Genomic DNA, 21,151 nt, shown 5'->3' with positions numbered 1-21,151 from the left:
AATGAAAGAAAATTTTTTTATTAAAATATATATATATTATTTATAATATATTTATATATATATATATATATATATATATATATAATTATAATTATAATATTAAATTGTGTATGTGTGAGAAAAATGTGTCTAGATAATATTGAGATGAATGAATGAATGAATGATGAATGAAATGTCTCTGATGAGCAAGGGTGACTGCGACAATGGCAAAGAAAAACTCCCTGAGATGGCAATAGGAAGAAACCTTGAGAGGAACCAGACTCAACATCCTCATCTGGGTGATAACAGATAGAGATTATATAACATCATGTGAGTTATGCAGCTGAAAGTTCAATATAACAGAAATACTTTAAATCAACATGAAGACCAAACCCTACGAGGATCCTGAGGCACCCAGAGAAGGACCAGCTCCAGATGGATTCTGCTTCATGATGGTTGGAGCTACACATAGCCTACTGCTCCTGTGCTTCCAGTGATCCAGACCCCATCTGCCCTTTGCACCTGCTGACTCGTCCCTGTGCTGAACTGGACTTCATGTTAATTTAAAAGATTCAAAAAAATGAACAACTCAGACTGGAAGATATGAGAGGTGAGCTACTCATTCTGTTTAGTATAATATGTCCTTAGCTGCATTGTAATATTTTAATTACTGGAACTATAGCCAATCTTTGTGTATGTAGACGTATTGGGGGTCTGTTTATTATTAATGCAAATTTTTCTTTATTATTTCTGATTAAAAGAACGAAATGAACTAAATGATTTTAAAAAAGATTCATTAATTTTTATGAACGAGATTCAAAGAACTGAGGAACTAAAATAATTTAAACTTCCAATCACTAGCATGCACTGTCAAGTTGAGCTTTGAGACTTTGGAGCCGCTTGAGGTGGTACATTCTGAACTATATAAACACTGTCATTCCTTGTGGTAGGAGTAAATTATTTGTTATGGCAGAAAACAGTTATATATGCTGCTCAGTAAAAAATAAGTTTGTATTTGTTAACTGCTGCACTTAGTTTTTAACCAATGTTAGGCTATATTTAATTAATCATTTTTAAAGGTTTATTTTTGTGTATATATATATATATAGTATTATGTATAAAATCTATGGTGAAATAAACTTTATTGTTTAAACAAGAGGATCTGGAAGTCAACACTGACATTCACATACCCAAAAAAACTCAATCAGAAACAGGAAGCAGGGGAATATATATAACGCAACGTCATATATAACGCGGAAGTATTTGTACAAGCAGACGTCACAGAAGCAAGAGCAGTCGCCCTTACTCATAATATACTTCCGGGTCGCATTAAACTCCGCGGTAACACGTGTGTTACAACAGGGCGAAGAACTTATTAGCATATTCTTTATTTTCTCGTTACAAACACCGATTGTAAACCGCGGAGCACGATGACGAAACCAAAGTTTAAGGGAAAAAGTTCTATAAATCCATCAAATTCCAGCAGTAACCCGGGTAAGACACGCTGTCACGATGTTAGCTAGCTAATGTTAGTAAGCGTGAGCATGGGCTAAAGTTTTATATCAGTTGCTTATGTTCGTGTTTCATAGGGTACACAGTGCTGTAGGCGAACTTGTGCAGTAGATAAAAGTGCCGAAGTTCACTTCCCAGGTTGATTAGTAATCGCAAAAATGAAAATAATAAACCCAAAACGTGCTGTTTGGCTCCACCAGACACTTGCTTGTTTTCTACCCTGCTCTCATGCGAAAAGATTTCATTCCTGTGTCTTATTGCTTACCGCTATACACACACAGACGCACTCACGAATACGTGGAATAAGTAGTCCCGCTCGATCAGAAAGACAAATTTTATTCTTTTTCCTTGGATTTTCTCGTGGAAAATGGCACTTATTCGTTGTTCTTGTCTGTTGATCTGCTACATGCAAATGCTGACAGGAAAGACTAAAACTGTAAGCAGTCAGTGGAGAAGAGATCGGCAAGCTGTCAAACTTGTAGAGTGTGAATCTAATTTAACAGTCATTAACAGATGAAGACTGTAGACAAGATCTTTAACAGTAACCCTTTTAGAGTATGGTTTTTAAATAGTACCTGTCTGACAAAGTGGAGCATTTTTGTTATTCAAAAATAACATATCATCCGTGATGTGAAGATGTTTAAGAACAGATGAAAAAGGGTTACAAAGCTACTTATAAGGCTTTGGGACTTCAGTGACGGTGAGAGCTTTTATCCACGAAGAGAGAGAACTTGAAACAGTGCTAAACCTTCTCGAGAGTGGCCAGCCAACCAAATTTACTGCAAGAGCACAACAACTCGTTCAGGAGCTTATAAACAAATCCAGAACACCATCTAAAGAACTGCAAACCTTAGTTAAGGTCAGTGTTCATCGTTCAGCAATGAGGGAGACTTGAGGAAACTAACATGAGGAAGTTCCAAGGTGGAACCCACTGCTGACCAAAAAGAACACACAGGATTCTCTAACGGTTACCAAAAAACATCTTAATTATCCCCAAAACTTTGGAGCAATTATTTTGTGGACTGATGTGGGTCCCGGTACATCTGGCATAAAACAGAGCATTTCATAAAAGGTCATCATACAGAAGTCAAATATGGTGGTGGTGGTGGTGGTACTGTGTTGGTATGGGACTGCTTTGCAGCTTCAGGACCTGGACAACTTGCCAGAATTTATGGAACCATTAATTTTTTTTGTCCTCCACCAAAAAATCCTGAAGAAAAATGTCCACCCATTATTTTGTGAACTCAAACTCAAGCGAGTTCGGCCTATACAGTAGGACAATGACTCGAAATACACAAAGATGTGAAATTCTCATTGGCAGTTATCTCGCTCATTTCATTGCAGTTGATGCCCCCAAGGGTAGCACAACCAGTTATTAGGTTTAGGGAATTTTTAACAATGATCCTGGCAGATTTGTACATCTTTTATCCCTTAATAAATGTAAACATTATTTAAAAACTCCATTTTGTATTTACTTGTGGTCTTTGTGCGATATTAAAATTTGTTTAATCTAAATTGTTTAAGTGTGATAAATGTGCAAGAAAAGTGCAATTTTCACAACACTGTATACAGTCTTATTTTTTTCAATGCCTTAGTTTGGTAGCTAGTATAACAAAAACTAATACTAAAATTATCTAAAAAGTATTTTTTTTATTTCTAACAACGTAAGTTTACATAAGCTCCCTTTATGTTTAATATTTATTTAGTGTTTAAAATTATTACAATTAAAGGTTCCAGTTTAACTGGTTACCTGAATCCCGATGTCTGTGTTTCGTAAGTCGTTTAATTTTGATGTAACTTTTTTGATCTGTGGAAAGTTATTCTGGCTGCCGTAAAGAGTTTAATCTGTCATAAATATGACAAAAGGAAGTAGAAGAATAAATATTGTTATCCAGCGTTGTGGTTAGATTTGGTTGGGTTTCCATCTTTTTGGATAAATCCTGTCCTCCTTGCTGTGATTGATAACAAGAATTCAGTCTCAGCTCTGATTGGTTTCATGTTTTTTACATATGAAATAAGGAGCCAGTCAGGGCCTTCTTCTTTAGCCCTGTGGATGAATATAAATACTGGTGGGAGAGAGTTTACAGATCAGCAATAAAAGCAAATTTTCCCACCGGAAATTTCATGACACTTAATGCTACATCAACAGTTTATATTTTTTACGTTAATGTAAAATGGATCTGCTAGCTTTTGATTTCTGTTGGTTTAATTTACATTTATACTTTTAAATGAACAGACTTTCTAGGTATATTGCTAGTTTTAAAACCTTGTGCAGCTCTGAGCATCAGAGGCAAATTGGTATGATCACAATTTGACTTACCTGTGCATCATTCCATGTCAATACAAATAAATCTTTTAATATTTGATTTTTTATGCGTCACTTATATACTCTTATTTTTATAACTTTTGTCATAATTAATTTAATGTGTTTTTTTTGTTTGTTTGTTTTTTTAAAGATCGTGTTAAGGGCACTGGAGGAAACAACATGAGGGACCGTGCCACTATCAAACGTCTGAATATGTACAGACAGAAGCAGAGATGGTAAATATATGCATCCATGGGTAACATTAGGGTAGTCTGCAAATATGCTTTTGATGAACTTGTTGAAGACTTAATTCTAGGTGCGACCTTGACATAACTGAAATGCTAGAAGTGCACAAGTGTAGCAGGAGATCATATAGAGATATAAAGATGGTTTTAATCTCAAAACTGTTGTTTTTCTGCTGCACAATCAAAAGTCTAGGTTGAGCAACCAACATGTATTAAATACATTCATTTTCACTTATTTTTACTTGTTCATATGTGTATAGAGTGCAGCAAACTAGGGGAGTTGGATCATGGTATGGTCATAAACTATGCCAGTTTTTAGTCTATGGCCTAGTGAACCAGTATCAGGATGTTGCCATTACTAAGCTTTTTAACTACTACTTTTAAGTCTTGACTGTGAAAAGGCACCTTACCATGGTCCAACTTCCTTCCAATAGTTTTTTTATGCACAATGTCTTTTGTGTCAGCCAGTTTGTTGGTTAAAGTTTGTCAACATGGATGAACGATGGCGTTTGAAGCGTGGAAATAGCAAGCCTCCTCCTGCTGATGCTGGCAAAATAAATTAAACACAAAGGTTAGGCTAGCCAGTTAGTGATGTGATTTTATAGTTTTGAAATATTCAACTTTTTTTTTTCCTTTTTTTCACTCACTGAAATGCATGATGAAATGCATGATGAAATGCATTCTGTTCTTTGAATGGTGGCTAATGGTAAAAAATTTTCCAACCCTGACGGCAAATCAGCCCTGTCCCACAGTCCAAAAATGTGCCATATAGGATGACTCCAACTTGCCCATAGTGTTTAAATGTGTGTGTGTGAGTATGGGTGCTTGTGTCCTGTAATGGGTTGGAACCCTATCCAGGAAGGACCACACGTTGTCCCCGGAGGTCCCTGGGATAGTTTCCAGGACCCTTGTGACCCCACACAGGAGCAGCATAAATAATTCACATCAATGGATGGAGATGTGTAGCTGAGCTGTTTAGAAAAAGATGATTATTAGTTCATCAGACTTGGGGTTTCAAGACTTTCATTTCTGTATAATGGCATCCACTCATGTACTGCTGTAGATATATTACTTCAGTTACTGTAAAATATAAATGTAATCAATAGGGATGAGACCATATGGGTATTTTTCCAGTGATGGTAATGTGCAGAATAGTTGTCTATTCTTTCTCTTCATCTCTTTTCTGATACTGGTTTTATAGACAAGTAAGTAGACAACAAACATGTATGCAGCAAAGTGTAAATATAAGGCTTTTAAAAACATGAAATATGTTTTGTTGTTATGGTTGATCTCTGTAGCTTTGTGTGTAGATGTATGGTTTTAGTCGTAAATTCTTCACCACTGAACTTTCTTATCCCCACAGTGATTTCTTTAACCTGGATTGAATTAGTGGGGAACCATTTCCTTCCAGCATAGTTATTACTGGGAGAAAATGTAGTCGTGTATGTGTGCACATGTACACGGCTACATGACATGTGAAACACACAGTTACCTTCCTCCATTCTCTGACTAGATAGTTTTGTTAGATCACCTGGTGTCAGTGGAAATAAGCATGAGTTGAAATGTTGAGTGTGTTCAAATGAGAGTCATGAATATAGTGAAATTTTATTACCTGTTTGTTTTATGGTATAAGCACTGGTGTCTTGTACACATGTTTGGCAAGGTCTGCAAATTGTAGTGTTTCATGTCCACAAGACACTTAGTCATTTTACAGTAATTTTAATTGCAAAAACGGTTGCTGGTGTAAGGAGAATATGCAATACAAATCATAAAATCAATTGATCCATATTGTGGCATTTTCTTTTATTTTTCATTCCAATATATTTTGAATTTCATTTGTTTTTTTAAATATTTCAAATCGAAATTGTCATTAAATAGAAAATGTGGTTTCTTGTTTTTCTTCAGTAACAATCGGGGTAAGGTCATTAAGCCTTTGCAGTTTCAGTCTACTGTTGCACCTGGGACTGTGGCTAGAGTTGAGCCCAACATCAAGTGGTTTGGTAAGTATATCTATCTCTGTGATATTTTAAGAGAAATAAACATCAACTATTGAAGTAACAGTATTGATACAATTGTGCTAGGTCAAGTACACTCTCACAGTGTCATTAGCTACGCTACCAGATGTGAAAGATAACATGTTTCCACTCTACCTTTTTTGTTTTTCGAGACTGGAAATGCAGTTGAGCAACAAGAGGAAAAAAATACTTAGAACAGAACTAGAACATTTGGCTTTGCTTAAAATCATTTCATAATAAGTGCTGTCCCACCCCCCTTTTCAATGCATTCACACTGGCCATAATAATTGGATTGCTTATGTCTATCTTCCCTTGGGATTTGTGCAGCCAATACACGGGTCATCAAGCAGTCATCACTACAGAAGTTTCAGGAGGAGATGGATGCAGTAAAGAAAGATCCATACAGAGTGGTGATGAGGCAAAGCAAGCTTCCCATGTCTCTGCTGCATGACCGAAACAAAGCACATGTACGTATGACCAATTAAAAACAGGCTTTATTAAGCCTTCCTAGCCAGAATAATCATTCGAAGCTCATGTAACACTGAGAGAGCACTCCATAGTGATTTGTATTTTATTAGCTAAAATCTGCTGAAACTAATGGCACAGTGTTTGTATTCTGCATTCTGACAGTCTTATTGTGCATCTAACACATTGCCCAACAGACACAAAGGGCCATTATACTGAGCATTAGTGTGGGACTTCTACCACCTGTGTTCTTTTTAATTAAGTGAGATTAGAAAGATAGGCTGTTGCCTTTTTTGGCACTTCTGAACTTTGCATTTGCCAAGACCAAAGAACAGAGATTAAAACATGCTTGAAATAACACTTAACATTTTGCCCAGTTCCTCATGTTCCAGGAGCAAATGTTGTCTTCGAAAACGTTTTTCCTAAAATAGTTCCAGGTGTTAGTAGGACCATTTAAACACTTAAAAAGAGTCAGGTGAATAATATCTGTCCCTGTAGCTCTCTTTCCTATCACTCTTATTATTCATGGAACGTCTTATTTGAAATGTTGATGCATTAAGTTGTTGATAAGATTCATATAGTATATTGGGTGTTTTTTATTATTATTATTATTTCCTGGGTCAGTTTGGTTGTGGTGAGCCTCTGCAAGCTTGGGCCAGAAGTTAAACAAGTATGTTTAGTACTGTACGAAAGTGTGTGTACAAAGCAGTCAGCTCCACATAATCTCTATTCTTTTGTTTTGGCTTCTTTGAAGACACGCATGAAAAACACATTTAACTTTTAATTCTTATTAGAAATTTAAAAGAAACTGCCTTTATTAATGATGACGTTTTATTGATGTTCTCTGTGTTACAACACTTTTTGTTTTGTTTAAAAAATTTTCCAGTTTAGGTAAGATTGAGTCTCACATTAGCTTTGCACATAAAACTGCTGCTTTAATAAATCGTGTAGTTTTGTTGGATACTTCTATGTTGTAAAGATTTTTCTTCTAATATGAGACTGGACATGAGTGCTTGTCTGTCACAATAAAAGTGCAAATTAAAACAATAAAATTACATTACAGATCTTGTGATCTAAATATACAAATGGCGCAAAGGATTTGAGAACTACTAAAAACATAACCAGTATAAATCTGCTACTTGGACTGCCAATATCAACCACGGTTTAGTTTACTACTTTTTGTCCAAGTACACCAGCACATCCAGGATTTGAAAGGAATCAGAGATTGAGATTAGAATAATAAATGTCCATTTTTTTTATTTGATTAAATTTATTTTGATCAGTTTAATTGTGCAATAACCTCCAGATTCTAGTCTGGCCTGTTTGCATGAGGTCATGTTAGGGTTTGTTGTGGCACTTTGACATGTCCATCCTGAAATGTTTAGGGGTTGCTACATCCCTTTTGTGCATGCCATACTATATCTGTCAAAAGTATGGACACAGTTACTTTTCAGTCACTTAACAAGGGGTTTTCTTTGTTTGCTAATTTCTGAATTGTAGAATGCTGAAGATATCAAAACTATAAAATGGCATGCAAGGGGCTATGTGGTAAACTAAATGTTAAATGAAAAAAATGTTTTAAATGCTTTGAAGTACACACTGTTGTATAGTCAATAGTCTACTGTCCATATCAATTACATTTTACTTACTATTTTCTTATGATGAAAGATTTTCTCTCTCCATCATGTGAAAGCTATAAATTGTATGCAGCCCTCCCATTCCTACCCAGGCGTGCTTTGGAGCCTTCTTGCTTTCAGTCTAGGAATGATTTGATTTTAGAAGTCATAGACCTCAGTCTTTGTGTTCAGTGAAGGCTGAGACTGTGATGGACTGAGGCAGGGGAAATGAGGACACAGTAAAATAGGGGAAAAACACATTGTTTTCTTCTCTACTATGTTTTTCACAGGAGCATGAGGGAAACATCCTCTGTCATGTCATAAAAGATCTTATTCAGTTGACCGTGCATCTTTAACTCATACCTTTCAGAACTCCAAGGTACACATTTTGGACACAGAAACTTTTGAGACCACATTTGGACCTAAGGCTCAAAGGAAGAGGCCTAATCTGGCGGTGGGGGAACTGAAAGAGCTAGCAGAACAGGCTGAAGCTTCTGCTCAGGGTTACATTGCAGAAAAGGACCGCGACCTTGTGACTGAAGACAGTGGGGTCAGGTAAGGAGATTCTGAAAATCTGATTTACAACTCCCTATTTCTAGTAAACATGTGTACAGGTTGTTATTTACTTACGAACGAGTTCCAAGAGCATGTTTGTAAGTCAGTCTTGTACGCCTTTGAAACAAATAAAAAAATGCACCTAAGGAAATGACTCGTACACACTAAGACATCACAGTGTTGCCTCTGCACCTTTATATTGTAAGGGGAATCCCAGTTGCCATTTTGTCAGCTTTTTTTACAATGTATTGGACTGTGAATTCTGTTTTGTTGAGGATTTTTACGAAATTACGAACTACTACTCTTCAAAAGTGGTTTAAGAATGGTTTGTGGAAAACAACGAGGAGTTTGAGGTGTTGACTTAGCCTCCACATTATTCAGATCTCAGATCAATTGAGCTTCTGTGGTGTGTGCTGACAAAACAAGTCCGATCTATGAAGACCTCATCTCTCAGCTTACAGGACTTAAAAAAATTTGCTACTGAAGGCTTGGTGTCAAATACCACACTACACCTTCAGAGGTCTAGTGAAGTCCTGTGGGGACTAATGTATATAGTCTTAACTATTGTTAGTCATGCAGTGGTAGGAAAATAACCAGCCACACCTATACTTTCACACGTCCAACTGTTTTTGTGTCTGATTATAATAAATGATTAAACTTTTGCTGTAGAGATGAAGTTCGTGAGGAAATCTTTAAAAAGGGCCAGTCAAAAAGAATCTGGGGAGAACTTTATAAGGTACTTTATTCATGCTTCTAGAAGAGTTTTTTTATATATATATATACTAGTACGTATTTTCATTATGAACTGCACAGCCTGACCACTAGCATGTGTCTTCAGGTGATCGACTCTTCAGATGTCATCATCCAGGTGCTGGACGCTCGGGACCCTGTGGGCACACGATCCCAGAACATTGAGACCTACCTGAAAAAGGAAAAACCCTGGAAACACCTTATCTTTGTGCTTAACAAATGTGACCTTGTTCCTACATGGGTGACAGTGAGTCCACTTCTATACACATCTAATGTGTTAAAACTTTGTATCTGATGGATATGCCCAATGTACCTTTTAACTTCCAGGCCTCAGTACAATATGCAATAAGTTCCGGTACTACAAGCAAGATGGTCTGTATTTGACCAGGATTTTAGCCTTACGTCATTATTTTCTTGTCAGAAGAATTAGGCAAAATTTATGCTTGGTGAAATTCAAAACAGTCTAGTAAATTTTATAACAGCTGTTAATTTTAAGTGGCTTTCATTTTATAGCTTCTGAGGTCTTGGATAAATTAATGAGTTTTTTTGCTTCTAGCAATCCTGTTTAAAATTTGTCGTTCTTGTTGTTGCTTTTAAGTGTCCACTTGGAGAACAATAAAGCTTGACAGATATTGGTCTCGTATTATGTTGAATGACATTGATGGTTATTAATGATTCCAATTTAAGGAATATAAAGCTGCTTGATAATATGTTTTACTTTGTTTGCAGGCATCATTGACCACAGATACCAGCATTTCATTCTCTTAAGTACCTGACCTTTTAGGGATATGTTTTTCCTGTGTGTTTTACAGAAACGCTGGGTTGCGGTGCTGTCTCAAGAATACCCTACATTGGCTTTTCATGCCAGCCTTACCAACTCCTTTGGGAAAGGGTCTCTTATTCAGCTTCTCCGTCAGTTTGGCAAGGTTAGAGCTGCTATTAGAGTTGGAACTATATTGGCCGTTTTGGGTATTCGCAATTATTCCACTGAATTAAATTGTTGGAAGCATGAGAATGACATATAAAATGCAGTTGCATTCACCTGATGGCTGTTAAGGTATCTGCTTTATGATGTCATTTATGTTTTGAGCACAACATCATCCATACCCAACTCCTGTTCCCACCTTTACAGTACTGGGCTCGACTTCTATTTCCACATCTGTTTCTGCGCTATTTTGAGAGAATAACCATAAACAACGATTTGGAAGCACATTAAAGGAGTGCAGAGTTAAAATATAAATCCAGCTGAAAGTTATGACAGAGGCAGTTTCATAGGCTTAGGAAAACAACAGACATCAAGGTGACCCCAAGTTGGTTATAAACACAATAATCTAATAACTTTAAAAGGTCTTCCCTGAAGTGTGTATCAAAGTTTTTTTATTTCTTTTTGTTCCACCATTTTAGAGACACACAGCATGGGAATTTTTAAATTTTTAACCTTTTTTTAGAAAGTCTTTCAGGTGCTGTTTAGAGTCTGCCTTTTTTTTTTAAATCTATTTTGGCTGACACAAAAACAAAAATTATGAACTGTATTTGACCATTTGCTTGTGTATGGCACTAGATCATGCAGTTGATTTTTACCTCAACTTTGTTTTGATGTTCACTCACTTGTGTCTTTTTTTTTTTTTTAATGGTATGTGCTTTTAATTTAAAAACTTGATGATCTGCTAGACTTATTTACACAAACATAATGATCTACACATCAGAGACAGTTGACATAGATTTCTCTATATTAAATTGAATTGTTTATCCCCCTCTCTTCTCCAGCTCCACACAGACAAGAAGCAGATCAGTGTGGGATTCATTGGCTATCCCAATGTAGGGAAGAGCTCCGTCATCAACACACTCCGTTCCAAAAAGGTCTGCAATGTGGCGCCTATCGCTGGTGAGACCAAGGTAAGCACAGAAAGAAACAAACTTTTATTACAACACGATGTGCTTTAGTTTACAGACTTTGATCCAGCATCGCATGTTTTTTGCTTAGTGATAAATTCATCCCTGACGTGCATTATTAATCATCATTAACCAGACTAAGCAATCTTGCAAAAAAATTTGAATACATAAAATTCAACAACTTTTGGTTTGTTTATAACAAAGTATACTGGCGATCAAAAGATTACATGCAAACAAGACACTGTACCAGTTCTTGACATATGTTAACATTTTAGATGTCTTTAAGTTTCCAACAGTTTGATTTTAGCTTCAACATGGTTGCATTTATGCCTGTGTGAAAATGGGTTGTTTACCCCGTCCTCATCTTGTCAAACTTTTCTTCTCACTGTACAAACAGGGGGCTGAATAATGGTTTTCAGAGAATTAGAGAGAGATTAGAGACCAGGTTCTAATTGAAAACAGGCAGCTTTCACAAAGCTGTATTTTTCATTCTTCTTCAGAACAAGATTGTTTCAGATTTCTTTGAATTCTTGAGACTACAGTGTTCTACTTTGCATGTATTTTTTTTTGTTATTTAAGAAATATTTGATGTTTTTATAGGGTTTGGTATAAATTAAAGATAACACTCAGGTCCCAAAGTATACATACATAAATTAGGATCGCTTTATTGGGATTTTTCTGTCCAATCATGGTTAGCCAATCATGTAGCAGCAGCATTATGCTTCTCGCCATGCAGATGCAGGCCGAGCTTCAGCTAATATTCATGTCAAACATCAAATCAGGAAAAGGAGTGATCTCTGTGATTGTGACCATGACTTGGTTGTTCGTGCCAGATGGGCTTAGTATTTCATAACCATGATTTTCGCACACAACCGTCTCTGGGATTTACACAGAACAATGCTGGTTAGTAGCAGTTCTCCTGCATTGTGTCAACAGTTCAGTCTACTGATTGTGATGTAATGGTCTGGGGAATGTTGTTTTTGTTTTATTTTGTTTTATTTTCTAAAGCATCTAAGGATTTTGATGACCATGTGTATCCTTTTATGGCCACAATTTACTCGTTATGTAATGTCTACTTCCAGCAATATAATGCACCAATCACAAAACCTCTCAAACTGGTTCCATGATCATGGCAAATCGATCAATGTTCTTCAGTGGCCTCCCTGGTTACCAGATTTGAATCCAAAAGGCAACTTTGGGCTATGCTAGAATGTTCTGGCTGCAAGATGAATGTGCAGCTGATAAAGCTGCAGCAATTATGTGATGCAATCATGTCAACATGAAACAGACTTTCAAAGGAATGTTTCCAGCACATGGTGGCCACGTAATGAAGGATAGAAGCTGTTTTGACAGCGGCCGTCTAACCAATATTAATGTGGTGTCCTTAATGATTAGTACATATGCATACATAATATTTTCACACATGTTCATACATTTACACACCTATGCATATACACCCTTACAAAATTGTGTTCTGAAGTTTTATACAAATTGTATACAAAAATGTGTTCTGAAGTTAAAAATGGACATTTTCAGATACACTGAACAACAACAAAACAAGTTAATATTTTGTTGGGCTGCCAATAATTTTGGTTACGAAGCATCTTATTGATAAAACTTGCCATTGGCTCCTGGAATATAGCAATGCCATCAGGGAAGAAAAAAATTCATTGGGATAACTCATTGATTGACTTATTCACTCAGTACATTTAAGTAGTCAGCTGACTTTTTCTTGACACATAATGTTTTTGAACTTCAACCTGACCAGTTGAAGTAACCATGAAAGACATCTGACACGATTGTTAAAGAGAGAAGCAGCTACACACTTTGTCAGTTAGGACCAAATTTTATTTTTTATTTTTTTACCAGAATTTACCACACTGTCAAGGGCATTTAAGTGTTTACTTACTGAAATCCAAATGGTTATCAAATCCAAATGTATTATTTTTTTAAATTTTATTTATTTATTTTTGGCCATGCAGGTTATATGGCATAAAATTATGTTATTATACAAGAGATTTTATCTTTGTTATACGGTCATGTTGGTTTATAGCTACTAACTACAGTATTTTCCAATGTCTATAACTATAGCTAGTTAGTAACAACGGGCCCTGCAAAACCGTTTAAAAGTTTCAAAACATTATTCAAAAGTTTTACTAAAGGCAGGTCAAAAGGCCATACCTTTTGAAGTTAATGTGCTTGCCGTGGGGTACAGTTGTAGTTTTCAGCCCTATTTTCATTTATTTGTACATTTTCCACAGTTTATAAAAGCACCACAGGGCAGCTTTATTGTCCTTTAAGGAAATGAGATGCTTAGGGTTTCCTTCAAAACATAATCAGCATGACGGACCGAGCCCCCAGTCTGTTACTTCAGAAGGCCAGAGTTGGGGTACACTGACGGCCTAATAGTTATTCATTTATTCGCCTTTAGGTATGGCAGTACATCACACTCATGAGACGCATATTCCTGATTGACTGCCCTGGAGTTGTGTACCCCTCTGAGGACAGCGAGAGTGACATTGTGCTGAAAGGAGTGGTAGGTTTGTCACTTTCAGTATTCTATCTGTGTACTGCTCTTTGAAACCCTGCCTTTGTGATTTATTTTGTATTACATCCATCATACCTCATCCCTAGGTCCAGGTGGAGAAGATCCGTAACCCAGAGGATCACATTGGCGCCGTTTTGGAGAGAGCAAAAGCCGAATACATTCAAAAAACCTACCACATCCCATCCTGGAGCTCTGCTGAGGATTTCTTGGAAAAACTGGCTTTTCGCACGGGAAAACTGCTCAAGGTGTGTCTTCTGATTGTGGTCGAGCGCACAGCACGCTAAAGTACAGTTCCAACTTGGAATTTGTTTACTCTGTTTCCCCCAGTAAACAAGCCCAAAGCTCTCATACTCTTATCCATGCCAGTGGAAGAAGTAGAACACACACCAGAGCTGGAATCTGTTTGAGCGGATATGTGGGTTTTTACCCTCGATTGTTAAGGAAAAATATTTTTAACTATGCAAATGTTTTCCCTTAATAAACACGGGTTAAATGCTAAATAAAAAATAATTCCAGTTCACTTTGTGGCCCCTGCTGCTTTTTTGGCTTGTGCAGATTTGTTAAGCAGTACAGGCATCTGTATTTGGAAAGAAAGAACCTTGATGCACAGCACTGATGGTAACAAAGTTCACGACATACAAATATGTGAAGTCTCTTGTCCGTCATACTCGAGATGAAATCTTAAAAAAAAAAAAATTAAAAATGAAGTATAGTTTAATAGAAAGCTTATAAATCTATTTCAAAAGAGGAAATTTTCTTTTAAATTTATTTTTATTGTGAAGATTGATGCCTTCTTATTATAGAGCTAAATATTTTTATCTTTTTGAGTCTTTAACCATTCCATGCTTTTGTCCAAATTTAACAGCTGCTTTTTTCTTTTTTTTTAAATAATGTAGGATTTTCTTAATTATGGACACTAAAGTTCTTTGTTGCTTTTACAATACAGGGAGGAGAACCTGATATGCCCACTGTCTCCAAAATGGTATTAAATGACTGGCAAAGGGGACGAATCCCCTTTTTTGTCAAACCTCCTGGACCAGACACAGATGATGAGGTAAGATGCTTGTTGTTGATGTATATTTTTTAGTCCTTACTTTAGATTGGATCAATGTGCAAAAATATAAAAGTATAATACATTACAAAAAACAAATCTTAACATGTGATATTGGAAATATTTAAAGAGACATGGTCAGTAGCTCTCTTGCTGAACATGTAATTTGTTAAGAACCCAATAAGCAGTTGTCTGATTTTTAATCAAATGATTAGTTTTTTTGTTTTAAATGATTAAATGGTTGCACCTTCCAATATCGTTTATAAAATGAAGGTATTGTTTATCTCTCTCTAAACATAAACATATGTTAATGTAAATAAGGCAAGTGAAGACACTCTTGAACCTATATTACATTAGCAATGGTTCAATTGTTGCATTCTTTTTTTAAGTACTGTTCCTACCATAATGATTTGACCCAGAGTACTGCTTATACTGGAAATATTACCGTCTGGCCTGAGGAAAATAAATGGTTGGCATAGTGAATAACAAAATAAAATAGATTTAGAATCTGACTGACATTTAAACGGGGGGAAAAAACAACCTCAGATTGCTTAAATCTCCTAGTTGTAAGAGGTCATTGTGGGCTATCCAAAATATTCAGTTGCCTCACACAGTGAACCTGCAAAGGCTTCAGTAACATATTTTCCATATCAAATATTAGTTACAACATATCTTTTTAATATTACTATACATTTTTGGTAAGTTAATTTGATTACCACTTTGTTTACTTTCACAGGGTATTTTAAAACAAGTGACTTTGTTTGAATTAACTTTATAATTCCAATGGGTCAAACATTTGTTAACTGTCTCTTCTAAGTCTAGAAGAGAAAACTGATCCTTGACTTTAACAAGCTTTTAATTAGCCAATTATAATAATGAGTTAATGGACAGGTGGATGTCTATCACAAGTTATAAAAAAAAAAAGTATGTAGAAATGTGTGTGTAAACTTATGACCTTTTAAAATTGATAGATATTGTTTTAAAATGACCTCTTATGGAAAGACATATGTAAATGAATCCTAACTGTGAAACGTTTAAAGGTCTTTATCTGAGGTGTGTGGTAAAAATCCTGGGAAAATATGGACAAGTAATTCATTCACTGGGTAAGAGAAAAGTAACAAAGGTTTATTGAAACTTCTGCAGAAGGACTCGTCACATACAGAAAACTGTTGCAGCATAGAGAAAGGTGATTTCTTTCTCCCAGCCGTTCCTTTTTATGCAACTTCTCTGCCAAAAAAAACCTACGCCCCCGTACACCATGTTCTCACATACAAGGAGTTGATTTCCCTATCTGTCTCAAAACAGATGTCTTTACCTTATCATCCAGTAGGGGCTACAATCAGTTCTTTCCTAATCTATCTTGTTTTGGTCTCATAGGCCTTGTCCTTCTACCTCCAGCAAGGAAGCTCAGTGCTTATATAGTCTGCTGGGCACATTTCACACACAATTATAATTTTTCTATTACAGGAGTATGCAAACTTTTGGCTTTAAATGACACTCATGACCCAATAAATTAAAATGGTACACATTTTACTTTTTCCTCATAGGCTACAGCACAGCTGCCAATGGAGGTGAGTGCATCAGATGCAGTTTATGAAGACAACCCAGAGCAGCAGCATACCAAGATAGCTGAAGCCGCGGAGTTTGGTGCACCGCTGCAGCAGAGACCGGAGCACGAACATGTGCAAAGGATCGTTGCTGGTGTCAAGCAGAACTTTGGAAAGATTAATGTAGCCCCTGAGTTCAGCGAGGAAGATCTTGTTCCAGTGGAGATGCCTGATCTGACAGACTCTTTTGGATCAGATGAGGAAGAAGAAGAGGCAAGTGAGGAGGAGGAGGAAGAAGAGGAAGATATGGAGGAAAATGTAAATGCAGAAGAGGAGCATGGAGAAGCAGAGGAAAAAAACAATTTGCATGTTGCTGGCCATTCTGATAGAGCACCGGCCAAGAGTACACGCGAGGTGAACAAAGAGTTGGATGAGAAGATAGCCAAATTGAAACATTTCCTGGACAGTGCCAAGTCCAAACGTTTCTCCACTATTAGGTCTGTATAAATCTCTTTTTTTTTTCACTTCCTCTATATTTTCATGTCTGCTTCCTTTTCTTCTAACAGGGTCATGTGAGGCTATGCAGACAGGGTTGTGTAAGGTGAACTCTTGTGCTCTTTTCACCTCAGGACTCCTTTTCTGTTTGCTCTTGCAGGGGCCCTCGACTTGCCAAATGATTTATGACATATTTTTTAATGTTTTGTGACATTGCATTGTTGTTTTTCTGGGTTTCGGGATGTGAATAAATCTTGGAAGCTCTGACCATTATAATAAGATGGGTGGCCTGTAAATAATAAGCCGTCTGCTTTTGTTTTCAACAGAATTCCTAAAGGCCTTTCAGAGAAGGTTTTTGTTTCAGGTGAAACAAGAACAGAACAGAAGAACATAAAGAAGACACAGATGAAAGGTGAATTGAATTTAGTATTGAACCAAGAATGTATTTATGACTATGTCAACCATGTATATGACCTAGATAAATTAATGTTTAGACTGCATTTTCACAATAAAAAATATTTTGAGGCTCTTTTTAACTTTTCCTGGAAAAAAAAAATATGCACACAAAGGGAGTAGCTGACAACATAGAGGTGATATCTGGATATAAAACAAACCAGAAAACGCAAGCACACTGATTCCCATCCATTTGTCAAGCCTTTCCTGAGCAGGCTGACAGGAGGACTGAATATTTAGACCAATAACCTTCCCTTTGTTCTTTAGCTGGGGTCAGCAGGAAAAGAGAGGCTTTCGACAACGAGGAGCCAATGAAGCAGAATAAGCTCACATCTAAACAGGTGCGTACTGTTCTCCCGGCACCTCTCTGATGTCAGGCATTCTCATTTGTCTACACAGACATCTCAAATTGATGTGGGCTCGTATTATTGTATATATACAAAGAATGTTTCTGGCCTTCATCAAAACAAATCATAACCATAAATATTCTCTCCCTCTCTTGCTTGTCTTTTGCTTTCAAACTCCACAGAAAAGAAGGATCGAGCGTGCACAGAAGGTAAAGAAGGTTGGAGTCCGTTATTACGACACGCACAATGTTAAGAACAAAAATAAGAACAGAAGCACACGCTCTGAAGGCAAAAAGGGCAAAAGAGCTAAAGAGCGATAAAACAATTTTCACAACTGTATTTCTCTGGACTTGTCTGGATTGGGACTGGTGATGTGAAAGATGGAGATGTATGTGAGGAGCATTTACTCTGAGGATCTGGAATTGAATCAGAACTTCTCAAATGCACTTATTTAATGCACCATCTGCCCACATAACAATGTGTTCCACTACACCATTTTTCTCTCTAAATCACAGGACAGTAACTCACTATTTTTAATTTAATAATCTCCCTGTTCCACTGAAAATGTCTTTTATGAGAAAACTCATCAATAAAATGGACTTGGCAGAACAAAGTTGTGATAGTGAAAGTTAGTTAGTTGAAGGTTTTATTTGTGAAACCCTTTGAAGCCTGACCCCTTTTATTTTTTGTTTGGGGCAATGATTGCATCCAACTGGGCCTAAAAAGAAGGGAAAAAATATGTAAATACATGAATCCAAGCCATTTGTCTCAATGGTAATGAAGGATTCATAGAATGTGGACCTTCAGTTGCTGGTTGGTGCGCTTGAGAAACTGGATCTCCTCGTTGTGCTTCTTCTCTTCGACCTGACGCCGTTCATTTTCTTGTCTTTCAGTTGCTTCACATTTAGACTTCTGCTCATTAACCTTTCTTTCCAGTTCCCTCTTATCATTCTCTAAGTCTGCAATCTGCCCGAGTTATAATGTCAAATAAAAATATATGCAAATACCATAATATGGTTTTGAAAAGTTGGTAAGTAGTTAACTACCTTCTTCTCCATGTCTGACTTTCCTTGCTCAGCCTGCAGAGCCTTCCTCAGGCCGAACGCCACACTGCTCTCGTATAGGGTCTGGTAGGCAGCGATAGTCATACGAATCTCATCTCTCACTCGTAAAAGCAGCAGTCCTCTCTCAGCACAGTTGATGGTAACTTGTCTGATTAGCTCATCTAAAAGATATTTTTGTATTGTTATATTTTAGGATAAAATATGTTTAAATATTGGTTTTGTACCAAATGTACAAGATGTTGCTGGGTCCCCCCCAATAACCGGGAGGTATTTTAAGATGATGCAGACAGATGTCTGAGACAGCCATTCACGCATATCATTTTTTTTGTTGATTATGTATTGTATACTGTTTATTATGAATAGCTAACCAACAATGCAGATTATGTGATCTTGTTTATTGACCCGTTACTTTAACCAACCAAAGCACTGTGTGTAGAGCTCTCTGCGGACAGGGCAGATGCCCGTATCTCTAGCCTGTCTCTGCTGCAGTTTGAGATCCAATTCCTCCTGGAGATGAATGACGTCTGTCCGAGTGCATGGTTTGCTGGACACATGCTGTACCCACAGCTGATTGTTCTCCATCCATTCCCTACAAGAAGTTTACACATAAGCACTCTAGTGTCGCAATTTAGGACAAATAAGAAAGAGCATGACATCCTTACCTTGGTGGAAGGATGGCATTAAGAATCTCCTCAGTTTGCTGTTTAATAGCATCAGATGAAGGACTTTTGGGTTTGGGTGGAGGGGGGACTGGACCAGACATGGCAGGCTGCTGGGAGCTCACAATCAGAGGCCGACCCTTGGGTCGATACAAGGAAATTTTTGGAGTAACATGTCAAAGATTACTTTCTAATTTCAGGTAAGTTACAAGTGTGTAAGCAAAAGAAATATATAATTAAAAAATTTATATATATATATATCCATTGCAGTGTAAATACAGCTATTATAAAGTTGGTCTATGTTTGAATTTTAACTACTGCATTTATGTCTAGTTTTAATGCTGCATAATTAGGTAGGATTGCAGATAAGTTACCTTTGGTGACTTCCTCTCGGTGTTTTTGGTCACCAGCACCGGGGTGTCATACTTAAGCAGAGACTCAGTAGAAGGAATCATGATCAGGTTTAGGTGTTTTTTGTTGTTGTTGCCTTTATTTTTTTTTTCTTTAAATAAAAAAAAAGTTAAATAGTATAAAAGTCATAAGAAACTAACCCACTAGCTAGCTTAACCTTCCGACTAGCAAAGCTCGCGCGCTTGCTGTTTGCTGTTGCTATGGCAGCCTGTAGAGGAGGCGCGCTGAATCTACATGCTAATCTATCAGGCTGGTCCAATAAACCCTCAGGGTACTGCAGGGCAACTCCTCATCATTAAGTCTAAGCAATACGAAGTAATGCTGATGCCAGAATTCTTTACAGAACAATACTTTATATTTTACATTTCATAAATAAAACGACATGAATTAAAATTAAATTCTACGAGGTAAAATATTCCGTTCTTTGGTTGGGGTTTTATTCTTCCTGCAAATTCAGCACAAAGTCAGCACTTATCTCTAATAATAGACACAAACATCTGCATCCCTGTTAACTTGTACCACATCATTTAATTATAATATGCCTCATACTAAGATAATGGTAAACATGTTTGTGTTTTTTTTTATTTATACATAAAACTAAAATCTCAAACAGAAGAACACTTGGGCAGCTCCATGCTTAAAGATCCTGTTTCTTTGTATTCTAAAGAAAACAACACGACAGTAAGGCTATATAGGTCAATTAAGTTAAGTTACAAAACAATTTGTAAATTAAACATCTCGCATTCACCAGGTATGTTAGTTTCACCGGGGGGGTATTCCAGAAAGCAGGTTATGTGACATACCCGGATAAGTTTGAGGGTAAGTTAGTGGATAACCTCAACTTTCGGTTCCAAAAACCGAGGTAACTTTCTGGGAATGTATGTAACCATAGCAACTTACTCTCTGAAGATAACTTGCTCGGTAGAAGGTTATGTTCCAGGGTAAGTTTGTTTCAGAAGGTTATTTAGCATGGCGCTCACTTTTGATAAGGATCCTGTGGACGTGGTGCCACAAATTATACGAGTTTTTTTTTTTTTCGCCGGGACAGAGTTATAAGACCGCGTATTGATGTTTTTTCATTTCCTAATGATTATTTGAAAAGCGTTATTGGTTTTCAATGGAATCGTTAATTTACTTAACACCTCTTAAAACCGCATATTGCAAATGTCACAAACCGCGGGTCTGTTCATTCTGTACATAGCACTTCGTTTTTTGGCGTCAGGGCATTTTTTGTACAACGT

General features: G+C 36.8%; 2 protein-coding genes across 2 annotated transcripts; one reads left to right on the top strand and one right to left on the bottom strand.

Annotated features, from left to right (window-relative positions):
- Window positions 1-1,298: 1,298 nt before the first annotated feature.
- gnl2 (guanine nucleotide binding protein-like 2 (nucleolar)) lies at window positions 1,299-18,389 on the top strand. Its single transcript, XM_053494955.1, has 16 exons — window positions 1,299-1,473; window positions 3,948-4,032; window positions 5,947-6,041; window positions 6,384-6,523; window positions 8,508-8,692; window positions 9,362-9,428; window positions 9,531-9,689; window positions 10,255-10,368; window positions 11,210-11,338; window positions 13,767-13,871; window positions 13,970-14,128; window positions 14,830-14,937; window positions 16,482-16,978; window positions 17,303-17,388; window positions 17,697-17,770; window positions 17,959-18,389. Exons 1-16 carry the CDS (start codon window positions 1,410-1,412, stop codon window positions 18,094-18,096), a joined length of 2,205 nt encoding a protein of 734 aa, XP_053350930.1. The 5' UTR covers window positions 1,299-1,409; the 3' UTR covers window positions 18,097-18,389.
- On the bottom strand, window positions 18,377-20,056 carry dnali1 (dynein, axonemal, light intermediate chain 1). Its single transcript, XM_053494956.1, has 6 exons — window positions 19,874-20,056; window positions 19,503-19,639; window positions 19,260-19,429; window positions 18,823-19,001; window positions 18,578-18,742; window positions 18,377-18,494 (listed from the first exon to the last, which is right to left on the bottom strand). The coding sequence occupies exons 1-6, from the start codon at window positions 19,952-19,954 to the stop codon at window positions 18,456-18,458; spliced, it is 771 nt and encodes a 256-aa protein (XP_053350931.1). The 5' UTR covers window positions 19,955-20,056; the 3' UTR covers window positions 18,377-18,455.
- Window positions 20,057-21,151: the final 1,095 nt, after the last annotated feature.

This window comes from Clarias gariepinus, chromosome 4 (assembly GCF_024256425.1).
Source record: "Clarias gariepinus isolate MV-2021 ecotype Netherlands chromosome 4, CGAR_prim_01v2, whole genome shotgun sequence".
Taxonomy (NCBI): Eukaryota; Metazoa; Chordata; class Actinopteri; order Siluriformes; family Clariidae; genus Clarias; species Clarias gariepinus.
This window is presented reverse-complemented; position numbering and strand designations above follow the sequence as displayed.

Bases quoted from the DNA above. Each gene is read 5' to 3' on its own strand.
- gnl2 (XM_053494955.1), top strand. From the start codon at position 1,410: ATGACGAAACCAAAGTTTAAGGGAAAAAGTTCTATAAATCCATCAAAT. The intron at 1,474-3,947 runs GTAAGACACGCT...GTTTTTTTAAAG, and splicing joins AAATTCCAGCAGTAACCCGG to ATCGTGTTAAGGGCACTGGA. The intron at 11,339-13,766 runs GTAAGCACAGAA...ATTCGCCTTTAG, and splicing joins CTATCGCTGGTGAGACCAAG to GTATGGCAGTACATCACACT.
- dnali1 (XM_053494956.1), bottom strand. From the start codon at position 19,954: ATGATTCCTTCTACTGAGTCTCTGCTTAAGTATGACACCCCGGTGCTG. The intron at 19,640-19,873 runs GTAACTTATCTG...TATCGACCCAAG, and splicing joins CCGAGAGGAAGTCACCAAAG to GGTCGGCCTCTGATTGTGAG. The intron at 19,430-19,502 runs GTAAGGATGTCA...AACTTCTTGTAG, and splicing joins AATGCCATCCTTCCACCAAG to GGAATGGATGGAGAACAATC.